Source organism: Carettochelys insculpta, chromosome 25 (assembly GCF_033958435.1).
Source record: "Carettochelys insculpta isolate YL-2023 chromosome 25, ASM3395843v1, whole genome shotgun sequence".
NCBI lineage: Eukaryota > Metazoa > Chordata > Testudines > Carettochelyidae > Carettochelys > Carettochelys insculpta.
In genome coordinates, this window is record NC_134161.1 from 1,009,653 (window position 1) to 1,022,482 (window position 12,830).

The 12,830-nt window shown below is 45.5% G+C and overlaps 1 protein-coding gene across 4 annotated transcripts; it reads right to left on the bottom strand.

The window, feature by feature from the left end:
- Nucleotides 1-1,428: 1,428 nt before the first annotated feature.
- Nucleotides 1,429-10,060, bottom strand: DPAGT1 (dolichyl-phosphate N-acetylglucosaminephosphotransferase 1). Of its 4 annotated transcripts, XM_074977063.1 has the most exons (11): nucleotides 9,874-10,060; nucleotides 9,030-9,495; nucleotides 7,842-7,962; nucleotides 7,442-7,655; nucleotides 7,200-7,256; nucleotides 6,722-6,868; nucleotides 6,306-6,390; nucleotides 5,724-5,918; nucleotides 4,475-4,562; nucleotides 2,731-2,886; nucleotides 1,429-1,615 (listed from the first exon to the last, which is right to left on the bottom strand). In XM_074977063.1, exons 2-11 carry the CDS (start codon nucleotides 9,182-9,184, stop codon nucleotides 1,553-1,555), a joined length of 1,281 nt encoding a protein of 426 aa, XP_074833164.1. In that variant the 5' UTR covers nucleotides 9,185-9,495; nucleotides 9,874-10,060; the 3' UTR covers nucleotides 1,429-1,552. The 4 variants fall into 4 exon arrangements, with proteins under 4 accessions (XP_074833164.1, XP_074833165.1, XP_074833166.1 ...); XM_074977064.1 differs by lacking the exon at nucleotides 9,874-10,060 and having other exon boundaries at nucleotides 5,724-5,912; nucleotides 9,030-9,608; XM_074977065.1 differs by lacking the exons at nucleotides 7,200-7,256; nucleotides 9,874-10,060 and having other exon boundaries at nucleotides 9,030-9,607.
- Nucleotides 10,061-12,830: the final 2,770 nt, after the last annotated feature.

Genomic DNA, 12,830 nt, shown 5'->3' on the forward strand with positions numbered 1-12,830 from the left:
CATTTCATCTCTGCTTCTGCTCGCCTCATCTCTAAGAAGAACTCCATCTCCTCCTTCGTGAGCTGACAGCCTACCTATAAGGCAGCCTCCCATCCTGGGGCCACTTGTGTGGCAGGGGTAGAGTAGTCCACCCTGTTCTCTGCCTCCATTGGGTTACCTCCCACTGCCCCCTCCAAGCCAAGGCGCAGTCCATCCTTCCTGGATTGGGACATTTGGCTCATGTCTGGGGTTGTCCTCATCTTTGGGAAGATTGGTTACTCTAGGGCTATTTTGCCTGAATGCAACCGCATGCACTGGGCTGCTTCCTGCCCTATTCTACCCTAGCTATCCAGTTGCCCCAGAAGCTAGGAGGAAAAAAAAAAAAAAAAACTGTTTGGTATGGACTTTGGCTTTGCAGTTAAATTTCTGCGTTTGCTTGTTCCCCATCAAGCAGCAACAAAAAAAATCCAAAACTGAACAGCAAAGATTAAAACAAAGGTGTTTTTAAAATCCTGAGGTCTGCTCCTCGTTCAAAGTGATCCCATCATTCTGCCACCATGTCAAGGGTCCCTCACACCCTACACAATGAGTGCAGAAAGTGAGGTTCCCCCCCAGAGATTTAAAAAAAAACAACCTTGCCTATAAACAGGCTTTGCCTTAAAACTTCCCAGGGTCACAGATTCCCTGGCCCTGGCAGTAAGTTCACTGCCACCATCGGGGGGGGGGGGGGGAATCCCTAAACCAAGAAAACACTTGGATGTCTTCCTGTGGGGTACCCCAAGCTCTTGAATCTCCTTTTGGGAGAGAGCTGGACACAGAAACCTGTAATTCAATAGCTGACCATTTGATCTGAGGCCCAGACTCTTCTGAGGACACAGAAATTGCTCACAGAAGTGATTTATTCACAAATAGGAGAAAAATAAATCATGCGGTTGCACACACAGAAAAATATTTCCCTGGGACTCAGCTTAAAAAAGTTACAGGGGGAATATCTTGAGTCAAACACCACCACAAATTAGAAACAGCAGCCAATAGCAAAAACAAGATAAGCCACAGCCCATCCAAATTTAAAATAACCAGAATCCTGAACATGTCTAACTATACGTTTCTCTGGTACTTACACCTCTATGGCTGATTCTGTGACAGACAGGATACTTTATTTCAATTGCCTGGGAGCCATCTCCTTGTCTGAATCTTTCTCCCTGTATCGTAGAGGCAAAAGCCCCCAAAACTGCAATTGTTGTCAGTTTAAACAGAATTCACTCATTGGCTCACCTGGGATTCAGGCTACCTTAGAAGGTTAATCCCTTCCCTGCACTCATTCACGACACCTTCTTTGGCTTATGCTGGTTATTCTTAATATACATATTTACATGTAATATTGACACCAACATCAGTCAAATTACCTTTCTGTCCAGCCACAACACACAAAAAATGTAATCAAGAAAAGCCAGTGTAAGAGTCTTTTTACTAGCAACTGGAAAAAGCAGAGTGGGATCACTGCAGCCATTTGGAAAGGAACCAAAAAAGTGGATCAGGAGGACTGGCATTTCCCTTATCGCTTGCAGCTCAGTCAATCATAGAACAATCGTACAAGCTGGTACCGGATCAAAAATGCAATGGCGCTGCCCACTACCTACAAAGGAAAAAAGAAGGAAGGTAAGTGGAATCTACCTGTGCTAAATGCTTTACAGAGTGTTATGAAGACATGGTCCCTGTATCAAACAGGCTTCATCATGGTACCTCTGCATGTGACCAACCTCCACATCTAAAGCAGGAGTTAATTTTAAATATATCCATGTCTTTATTTAAGGGAGGAATGAGAAGACTAGGCAAGATTATTCTCTCAGAGGAGCAGTATGGTTCTTTACTGCAGAGCCATAGCTAGGGGTCAGCAACCTGCAGCTCCAGAGTCACATGCGGCTCAGAGCTTTGCTGCCACTGACTCCACTGGAGGCTGCTGCTTACCCAGTGCCCATCCTTCAAATGGAATTTAGGTTTGTTTTTTTTTGTTTAAGCAGCTGCAGCCTCCAGACCCAATCAACAGTCGGCCGTGGCAGGGGGAGCTGGCAGGGCAGGGAAAGTCAGCTTGCAGGAAAGCTGTGGGAAGGGGGCAGCCAAGCCTGCCCCTGCCATTGCTGTGCAGCTACACTGAGGAGGAGGCAGCAGGGAGTGGGTGGAGGAGAGGTGGTGGCCTTGGAGGAGCAGCGACAGCGCACGGAGCTTGTTGGCTTAGTCAGGTAAATCCTGGGGATATGGGGCTGGGGTTGGGGCTGAATGGGTTAAGCCTGGGGATGGGATGGCAGTTTGGGGCTGAAAGATGGGGGAGCAGTTTTAGAGGATAAAGCTTGGGGATGAGGGGGCAGGTCAAGCCTGGAGATGGGGTAACAACATTCTAGCTGATACAAATCATTGTGTGCACTGTTCTTAAAATAGGGATGACAAAGTAGTATGGTTTGCCGCTGTTCGTTAAAAAGACTGTCTCATTCACGTGCATTGCGGCTCCTGAAATATTCATTTTGTAACTGAACTTGACAAAAGGACTCTTCTTGCTATTTCGGTTGCACCCCCTGGCCATAGCTATCCTGGGGACATGAGAGAACCCAGGTAACAAGCTACATGGTGTGGTGGAAGGGAAGAAGGAAAGATAAGTACAGGGGTGGAATCAAAATGTTTTCACCACCTGAGAATTTTAGTGTTGACCCACAGCCACTGCTGAGTAGGTCCTCACTATGGAAGCACTTGCCTAACCTGGATGAGTAGCAGCAGGATAGTGAGTGTTTGCTCTGAGGCTGGTCCAATCAGCTTTATAACAAAGTTAATAAGAGTCATGTTATTGCACTCTGTGTAGTCTTCATCTTCATCCAATTCCTGTCTCACATCCACTATGTGTAAGGTCTCTGATACCTGGGGAAGAGAAGTGTGTTAAGCACCATTTAATTAGATGCATTATGCGTTTACTACTTAAAGTCCAGTATGGTACAGTCAGATGTGCTGAAAGCTGATACGCAATCAACCTATGCAACTCCTTACCCAAAGATGTCGTGAAGTCCAAGACTCTAACCGGTTAAAAAAAGAGCTAGATAGATTCAGAGGACAGGTCCATCAACAGCTGTTAGAGAGAACGGGCAGGAATAGTATCCTTAGCCTCTGTTCACCAAAAGTTAGGAATGAGCAATGGGGGTGGGATCACTTGGTGACTACAGTAAACCCCCAAACTGCATGAGAATTACATTCCTGGGGAGCCAGACGTATTTGAATTTTGCGCAACTCTATGTGGAGGTGGGGCTGCCAGTTTCAACCCCCAGGGAGCTGCAGGGGTAGGGGGAATTCCCAGCAGCAATGGGGCTGGGAGCTCTGGGGAAAGGCGTGCGTGGGGAGGGGGATGTGTCTGCAAAAGGATCCCAGGGACTCATGGCCTGAATGGGGTGGGTCTCAGGCTCTGTGCGGGAGACCAGGGACCCATAGGGGAACTCAGGGCAAGACATGGGCAGGGCACAGGAGACCAGAAGCAGGAAGGACAGAGGCCAGGGCACAGAAGATGCCTGGGGGAGCGGAGCCCTGAGCTGAGCTGGTGACAGACAGACCCTCCTCCTTGCACCCTGTAAGCTAATTTTATCCCCACAGCTGGTCTTGCGCTTTCCAGGTGCCAGGAGACACGCCTTGGCAGGGGCCAGTGCATCTGACCACAGCCTCCATCACTTCCTGGTCACTCAGAGAATATGGCTTAGGCCTGGCCCAGAGGCACCCCCTGGCTTGTGCGAGGGAAAAGGCACTGCACTGCCAGCAAGCAGCAGAGTGTGTGCACTCTGGGTGGTGTGCGCCATGCAGGCGGGTTATTTGCTAACATGGGGCAGGGGGTTTACACATGTGTACAGTGTCTCTGCCCAACAGCTGGGGATCAGGGGATCTATACACCTCAGAAAGCAGGGCAGAGGCAGTAGGAGACAAGGGCAGACGAGGTCTAACAGCCTTTTCCTCCTCCAGCCTGCAGTGCGTCCAGCTTCTCCTCCCCCCTCCTGAGGAGTCCTTGAGCTGCGACTCAGCTCACGCTAATATAAAAAACGTGTAAGTTGAGTCCATGCAACTTGAGGGTCTACTGTACCTGTTCTGTTCATTCCCTCTGAGGCACCTAACATTGGCCACTATCAGAAAACAGGATATTGGACTAGATGGACCTTTTGTCTGACCAATTATAGCCATTATGTTCTTATGAAAGTTTCTTCCACAGAACCCTGCCAACAATATCTTCTGCTGTTCCACTCCTAGGTTCTGGTGTACAACTCACTGAAATCAATATAAAGACAAATTAGGTCTCTGACAATCAAGGTCCACCAGAGATTGGGATGAGACTACACTGAACTTGCTTTCTTTTACCCAGGATTACACCCCAGGTGCACAGAGGCATGGGGAAGGTAGCAGTTTATGTACTGCCATCAATTCTTGAGTGTACAGCTGCTAACAGAAGAATATCTGTATGTCTCTCTCAGGTTACCTTTAGAACATACTTTCCCAGTGCTGAAAGACTTTTGGTTCTGAATTTGGAGTAGCTCATCTCCAGTTTCCCTGTATCAGGATTGAGCCTAAAAAAAAAAATACTGAAATCAGTTCAGTTGCACTGAAGAGGCAGCTTAATCCCACTATAAAAGAAACGGGGTTGTTTAAAAAAGTGCATGATAGACACCTGTAGCAATCCGATGCATGTAACCATCCCAGTAATGTTAGGAGTCTCAGATGGGTACCCACTCAAATTAGGCAGATGCAGGAGGATTTCTTTGTGGGGAAGGGGGAGGTGTGGGGTTGGCTGCAGAATGTTATGTGAATTTAAAGACAAAATAGAAAGCCATCCCCCACACAGTCACTTTTATATTTCAAGCATCTTCTGATAACAGCATGTCAGAGATGGTATAAACACTTAACTCTTCTCTGTATGAATAATTTTATAAACAATACAATTTAGGAATAGTGTTACAACACTTGTCTTCACAGGGCTATATAATTATTTGTTAACATGGTTATGACTCAGGTTACAAACCATTAGCCAAGCTATTAGGGACAGCTGCATTTTGACTAGATTCCTCAGCATGGTTGATTTTACATCAGACAAACCTGGTCTGCATTAAGCCATTGTAATACTAAATGGCCCATTAGGAGAACCCTGCGTGAATATAAAATTTATGTTCACGTCAGTATCCACAAAAATGAGCTGTGGATATCCACATCTGTGAATTTCCAAGGTTCTATCCATCAGGACTCCGCAGTTTCCACCTTCTGAGAACCAACATCTTACTAGAAAAGCATTACTATTGCTGTGGGAAGGGGAAAGAAGTTTCTGCTGGGCTGACTTTACAGAGTAGCAGCTCCTCTCTTTTACACCCTTCTGTTTGCAATAGGACAGGTTACAACATTTTGGTACATTTAAATGTGATAAAAAACACCCAGTAAACCACAAAAGCATGGGATCCATAATCTGTCTAGGTCCACAGTTTTCTCCTGTCCTAGGGCAAGAAGAGGGCAACTATTGCCAAGTAAAATTCCCACACAATCTTGGTAAAGCCCTTGTCCCAAGGTGTGTAACATCTATATTTCACTTCTCATTCCTCTTCTTGCCACAGCAGATAAGGCATGTACTTTATACTTCTGCAGACATAACCACACTCATTTCAGATCTAAAACAAAGCCAGAGCCAAAAGTATCTCCTTGTTCCAACTACATTGCATCTCAGTCACTTACACACTTGTTACCTGGGCAGCCGATGACGAGGACAAGGAATGATGTGGAAGAGCTGAGGCAATGAGTAGAGGAAGTTGAGCACTTGTGGGATGAAAAACAGCAGCATTGTCTTACTGAAGTGCCCCAGGATCCCCACCACAGCAAATGTCATGCCAGCAAAATAGCAAAAGGTGTCACCTACAAATACACTGGATGGATACCTGCAACTCACAGACAAAAGGAACGGAGATGGGACATAGTATTAATGTTGAACAGCAAGTATGGAAAAGTATGGCATTCACAAATCTTATTGCAAGCTTTAAAATCTAGTGCCTAAACTATCTGTTGGAGAGATTATTAGTAAGGAGTGGGAGGGCGGACTGTCATGTGATCAAACCCCAGAAGCTGGAGTGCAGTTCTCTGGTGCAATCAAAAGCTTCTAATGGACCAATGCTCCAGAATCTTTGTGCTCCAGCCAGAACACAGAATCAGTCCTCCAACTGTCTATTTCTGAGAGCTTGTGAAGGTTTCATTACTTGTCTCCTCTTCAAAGTATAAGGGGGAGGGAGGCTTATGATGCTCTGAACGCTTGTTTATTCCATGCATTATCTTACCAGTTGTGGTAAAGCAGCCCCAGAGTAGTAAAGAAAAAAGGAATCATGAAGTAAAGAGAAAAAATGTGATCATCTCTATAGTCTCCTGTAGAAAAGAAAGAACAGATTACCGACAAATCCCCATCAACCACAGTGATCCAAAAGTATGTTCTGGAGTGAGGGTGTGGATCAATCCATTTTATGTTTGCATACCGTGTCTGTCAAAAAGGTATATCAGGAGAGTCCTGAAACAGAGTTACACTAATACATACTAGACCAGACACAAATGTGTCTCATGGCCTCACATGAGATGATCTTCAGATATGGTCAATGCTCATCTTTCCAAGATTCCAAAAGTTTCCAAGTAAGGGACCTAGAACCCTTTGGATCTGTGGACTGAGTCAGAGCCCCCAAAAAGACACACGCATTTTCCTTACCATTTAATTCAACAACATTGAATGTGATGATGGAAGCAGCTATCACCACAGATTGTCCTGCCTCAAGGCCATTAATTCCAGCCAGAATGTTGATGGCATTGGTGCAAAATACTGCTAGCATCCCCATGTACACATAGTACAGAATTCCTGCAGAACAAAGAGTATAGTGCCTTCACATCCAAGTTTTAAAAGGGGTCTATGTTCAAATTTAGTAATATGTACCATTTTGCCTTAATGAATTATACCAGCACATTTCACAATAATTTTAATAAACATCTCCCCCTGGCAAAAAAGTTGATATTAAATACACATATACACTAAATTCAGATGTGGAAATACAGGCAAACAGAGAATGGGGCAGAGGTCACGAAACAAGTCAACAACAGAGCTGGGAACAGAATTCAGGCTCTCAGATTCCTAATTCTGTGCTTTGGTCAATTTGCCATCCACATTAAAGAACCAATTGCACTCAGCACACCATGAACTTGACATGAGTCTGATCTTCTAAATGTGGGGGGTTCTTCTCTGGACAAAGCTGGAAAAAAAAAAAGTGATAAATTGCTGAAGCTATCAACCCAATTCTCTAATACCACAGCCTATGTTACAAGAAACCTACAACCGCACAAATTGCCATCTGTCATCCTCTGGAACTGTGGCTTTGGATCACTTTTTACCCTTGTGGCTAGTGTTAAGCTGATGATCTTATGCTCCATCACTCACCCAGATCTAAGTGCATCCCCAACAACACCCGGAAGGGCTTGGGCACCACAATAGTTGTGTTCCCAAAGTTAGTGAAGTAGACCATAAGAAGAGGAAGGGAGGCCATGGTAGGTAATAGCAGCTTGTGTCGCCAGCGCAGGTTCAGAACGTCATCTGCAAAGCCCAGGAAGATCATGCAGCAGATGGCAAGAAGGGAGCCAATGAACTCCACAAACTGAAAGACAGAGAGATGATAGGACCATTGGTATTAGATCCTGCATTTGAAGAGTGGACCCCCCGCCCAATAGGAGTGTATTTCACTAAAATCTTAGCTACACACAAGCTATCCTCACTGAAAATTGCAGGTCCTCACCCCATGTGAAAGCTACTTAGGCTTTAAAGAGCATGTGGAGGCACTCACCTCATCATGTGGAAATGCCTTGCAGTGCTCCTCTACAAAACAGCTTAGAAATGGCACGGGAATAAAGCAGAAAAGGATGATCAAGAACACAGCCCCACTGATCACACCTTGGGATTCAGGACTGAAACATAAAAAAGGGTGAGGGGTGGGAGGTTTAAAAAGAGAATCACTTTATGCCCAGCTACTGAGAACTTCACTGCTAGACCTTCATAGTATCATTACTGCTACTGCATTCTCACTGCTTCTCGGCTGGAATGTTATAACACAAGGCAGCTGTAATACTGCAATGTTCTGAGCCCAATATCCCTGACAGGTGGGACAGTTTTGTTGCTGTTGGTTAACTGAATTTTTAGTCTCTTGGCATTAATTTCATAGTAGCCTAGAATGAAGGTGAGGCTCATACCCAACTAGATAGCATTCAGGTGCTGACCTAGCCATATCCCTTTACAGTATATGTGCTTACATTAAATCTCTGCTATTGAGTAGAATATAAATTCTCTTTGCAAATGCCAGCATCCTGACTGCTGCTTAGCCAAGCCGCCTGTAAGTGACAGTAAAACACGAGATTATAAACAGATTGGATTGAATCGGAACTTCAGGTCCCATCTCTCCAAAATACGTAGAAGTTTGGAGGCCCAGAACAAGAGAAGCCCTCCCATTGGCATAAGCGGCATCTATAGTGAAGCACTGCAGCAGTGCAACTATCTGTGCCTCTTTTGTGATTTATGAGTACACAATACTGGTGCCTGGATTAGTTTATGTTCGTATAACAAGTAAAGAGAACACAGAAATGATTAATCAACAGGAAGATGAGACAATAGGCAACACAAATATAAAGCAGAGCAGATCACACAGTGGTACAAGAAAATATAAGGACGTAAATATCACTTACTAAACTACCCGACTCCTCTGGCATCTTCCAGCAAATAATTTGAAGGTACAGTATTTTATTATTTAAAACTGAATTAATTCTCACAACAACCTTATGAAGTAAAGAAATCTCATAACTAAATGGAAGGCAAGACAGATGTGCATAGGCATGTGCATCAGAATCAATGCCCTTTCCCATGCTTTAACCTGTAGACTATATTTTTCTTCATTTTGGTCATTTTAAATTGTTGAGTGTAAATACCATGATTATTACCACACAACACAGCACAACTTAATGAATCAGTGGCTGTTACTCACATGGGCTGTTTAGAAGTCTTGTTCAAGTCTATTCCGAAGAGCTTGGCAGCAATGAAATGATCCTTGAAGGCTGGGATCAGTGTCAAAGTAGCCACGAATCCCAAGAGAGCACCACAAAAATTAATCAGCAAAGGGACCACTGGTAAACCCCACATCTCAGAGACACTCTGGAGGAACAAGAGAACTTTTCGGGGACCGAAAAAGAAGCAGCAGCAAACTGATCACAAGAATCAGTTGCTAAAGTCAATGTACCAACTCCGAGTCCATGTCTTTTTACTCTGGTTACGTGTCCCGCTGGTTGTAGGGGGGTGTACAGCGCCGGGCTCAGCTGCATTCACGTCTGAATTGTCACAGCTTTTTTTAAAATGGCAGTAAAATGCTTGCCCTGCCTCGGGTGTGCGGCGCGTCCCAGGAGAGGGTGTGAGCGGATCTTCTCCAGGCCGGGCTAATCCAAACTCTCCGCTTTCTGAGAAAACAAAAATAATGGACTACCAAACAGCACATGAAAATACCGTGCGGAGGTTCCTCCCCTACCCGGCTGGCTTAAAAATCCGGAAGTTTCGGTTTTTTTCTCGGGGGCGCTTCACTTCCCTGAAGATGTTTCCAGTCGGACTCTCTACAACGTGACACCAAGCCGGGCCCTTTCTCGGAGCGCCCTTGCCAAGCAGGGCCGAGTAACTGTCCGCCATCTTTGACACTGGCACCGGGAATGACAGAGCTAAACACCACTTCCGGGCCCTGACTGCCTCCTTGGTGTCCCGGCCCAGGAGGATAGTTCCTCCGAGCGGGTTTGGCATTACAGTGAGAGCAGCTGCCCGCGGCCGGCGCAAACTCCGGGGCTTACTGTAAATGGTGTCCGGCAGCCAATCCGCACGTAAAGATGGCTCCCTCCCAAGCGCTCTAGGGCGCGCGGCCTGGCCTCGCCTCGCCCCGGCTTTTAACTACGCGTCATCGTTCTCTGATTGGCGCCAGCCTGAGGACAGCCGCGCCAAGGGCCGCTCCCGGGGCAGCGGCGGGCGGATGTAAAAGGGACGGGAGGTCTTGTCCTCTGCGTGTGTATTACAGGGATCGGTCCCACTGCTGTCAGCCCCTCCCGGGGGCTGCGCACGAGCCGCCCGTGATCGCTCTTGGGCAGCCAGCCAAGTGGCTCGTTGCTGTTGCAGATCCAGAGTAACACGGCTACCCCTCCGATACTTGAAAGGTTTTGCTTCCTCTTACTCCAACAGCCAGACTGATGCTGGAGTGCTGCAGGGGGAACTAGTGAAACTATTATTGTGGAAATAGCAAGGCACCTTTTTTTTTGCAAGAGGTCAGCAGTATAATTGTATTTAAGTATTGTTACGCAGCCAGTCAGTATTAGTTATTGTCTGCCTAACTCGAGGGCTTTGTTTCCACCCACTTCTTTTTCTGTAAGATAAGATAAGATAAGATATGGAACGGGTCCCATATGGGGAGAGGCTAGAGAGACTGGGACTTTTCAGTTTGGAAGAAAGGCGACTGAGGGGCAATATGATAGAGGTATATAAAATCATGAATGGCGTGGAGAAAGTGAATATAGAAAAATTATTTACCTTTTCCCATAATACAAGAACTAGGGGACACCAAATGAAATTGATGGGTAGTAGGTTCAAAACTAATAAAAGGAAATTTTTCTTCACACAGCGCACAGTCAACCTGTGGAACTCCTTGCCCGAGGAGGCTGTGAAGGCCAGGACTCTATTAGGGTTTAAAAAAGAGCTTGATAAATTTTTGCAGGTTAGGTCCATAAATGGCTATTAGCCAGGGGTAAAGGATGGTGCCCTGGCCTTCAGAACAAGGGCAGGAGATGGATGGCAGGAGATAAATCACTTGATCATTGTCTTCTGTTCTCCTTCTCTGGGGCACCCGGCATTGGCCACCGTCGGCAGATGGGATGCTGGGCTGGATGGACCTTTGGTCTGACCCAGTATGGCTGTTCTTATGTTCTTATCTGTTTTCTTAGTTCTTTTCTGAGCAGAGGGATGATGATTGATAGGGAAGAGATGTCTAGCCACGTTCTGAAAATGCATTTATTGTTCAAGCTATGCTCAGCTGGTCAAATAGCCGTATGTGGCTAAGCTGTTGGACACCCCAGGTTCTGATACAGCAAGGCCAGATGACCGAGTGCTGGGGGGTGGGGTTTGATATTAATTATTTATATATAGGTAGTTAATTTATGTACAACGACAAACTAATTAAGGTGTAGCTCTTTGTAGACTAGGGAAGGCTACCATACACTAATTGAAGCATCTATAACCAATTAAGGACCGGTCAGCAACCTAATAACACCTTTCAAACACCTCCCCCGCCCTCGGGTCTTCAGGAAGACAAGACAAAATAGAGTGAGAAAGGAGACAAGTTTTGATTTGAGAGACCAGAGAATTGGAAGAAGAGAGACTCCCTTCTACTGAATCAAGGAGTGAGGATAACCCTACCCTGGGGGAACAGGGTAAGAAACCTGGAAAAATTTGAGGGGGATGGGAGCTCAAGCCTCTTTTCTATCACATTTCTGGTCCGCTGTTGGAGCTATTGGGTGCCCTAAAAGATGAGACAAGGAGTGCCATCCTAGCCACTGCCAAGAAAAATGCAGGTTCTCCTTATAATTACAAAAATAGAAAACTCAAGTTACAGGGGATTTCAACTATCCCCCTATTGATGGTGTTCGTGTCACCCCAGAAGGGATTGAGAAATGCCTGATTCTTTGAACAGCTAGTCCAGGTGTCTACAACAGGAGAGGTAATTCTTGAGTTAGTCCTAAAGAGAGCACAGGATCTGGGCTAAGATGTGACTATAGCTGAGTAACTGTAATAGTGACCATTGATTAAATTTAGCATCCTTATAGGAGGAAGGACTAAAAACCCCTGCAGTAGCATTTGAGGACACAAAAATGAGGAAGCTAGTTAACAAAACTTAAAAGGAACTCCCACAAGAGTGAGATGCCTATGAGCTGTATGGAAACTTGTATTAAAAAAAACAGTGGCTCAAACTGTAGGTGTGCCCTAACTTCAAAAGTAATCCAAAAATGCCAAGCAACTGGGGGCAAAAATACAGCCTTTTAAAACTGGCAAATAGAAAAACTCAGGAAAGTCAAGTATGATGACCTAAAGGCCTAAAAAGAATTAGGAGCAACTATCAAAAAAACTTCTGAATACATCAAAAGGAAATTGCTGAACAATGAGTGGAGCAGAACATACAAGAAGACGTTGAGGAGAAGCTCAATGAATGCATTGCATCAGTCATCGCTACAGAGGATAATGGGAAGGAGTCCCACAGCTGAGCTATTCTTTGTGGCTACATCTACGCCTACTAAAAACTTCGAAATGGCCATGCTAATGGCCAAATCGAAGAATACTAATGAGGCGTTGAAATGCATATTCAGCGCCTCATTAGCATGCCGCCAGCGGTCCGCTCCCGCGTGGCTCATCCACACCAGGGTCCTTTTCAAAAGGACCCCACCAACGTTGAAATCCCCTTATTCCTATGAGCTCATGAGGGGATTTTAATGTTAGTGGGGTTCTTTCGAAAAGGACCCCCATGTAGACGAGCTGCATGGGAGCGAACCGCGGCGCTGGCAACATGCTAATGAGCTGCTGATATGTATTTCAGCGCCTCATTAGTATTCTTCAATTTGGCCATTAGCATGGCCATTTTGAAGTTTTTAGTAGATGTAGACACGGCCTCTATCTTGAATCTTCCTCAAACTACGCCATCAACATGGGAAAGAAAAAGAGGAAACCTGAATTGTGGCCTGGGGTTTGTCTGTTCTGTAAGACCACTGAAGAG

Bases quoted from the DNA above. Each gene is read 5' to 3' on its own strand.
- DPAGT1 (XM_074977063.1), bottom strand. From the start codon at position 9,184: ATGTGGGGTTTACCAGTGGTCCCTTTGCTGATTAATTTTTGTGGTGCT. The intron at 6,869-7,199 runs GTGTGCTGAGTG...TTTGTTCTGCAG, and splicing joins AGACTCATGTCAAGTTCATG to GAATTCTGTACTATGTGTAC. The intron at 5,919-6,305 runs GTAAGATAATGC...TTTGTCTGTGAG, and splicing joins GGGCTGCTTTACCACAACTG to TTGCAGGTATCCATCCAGTG.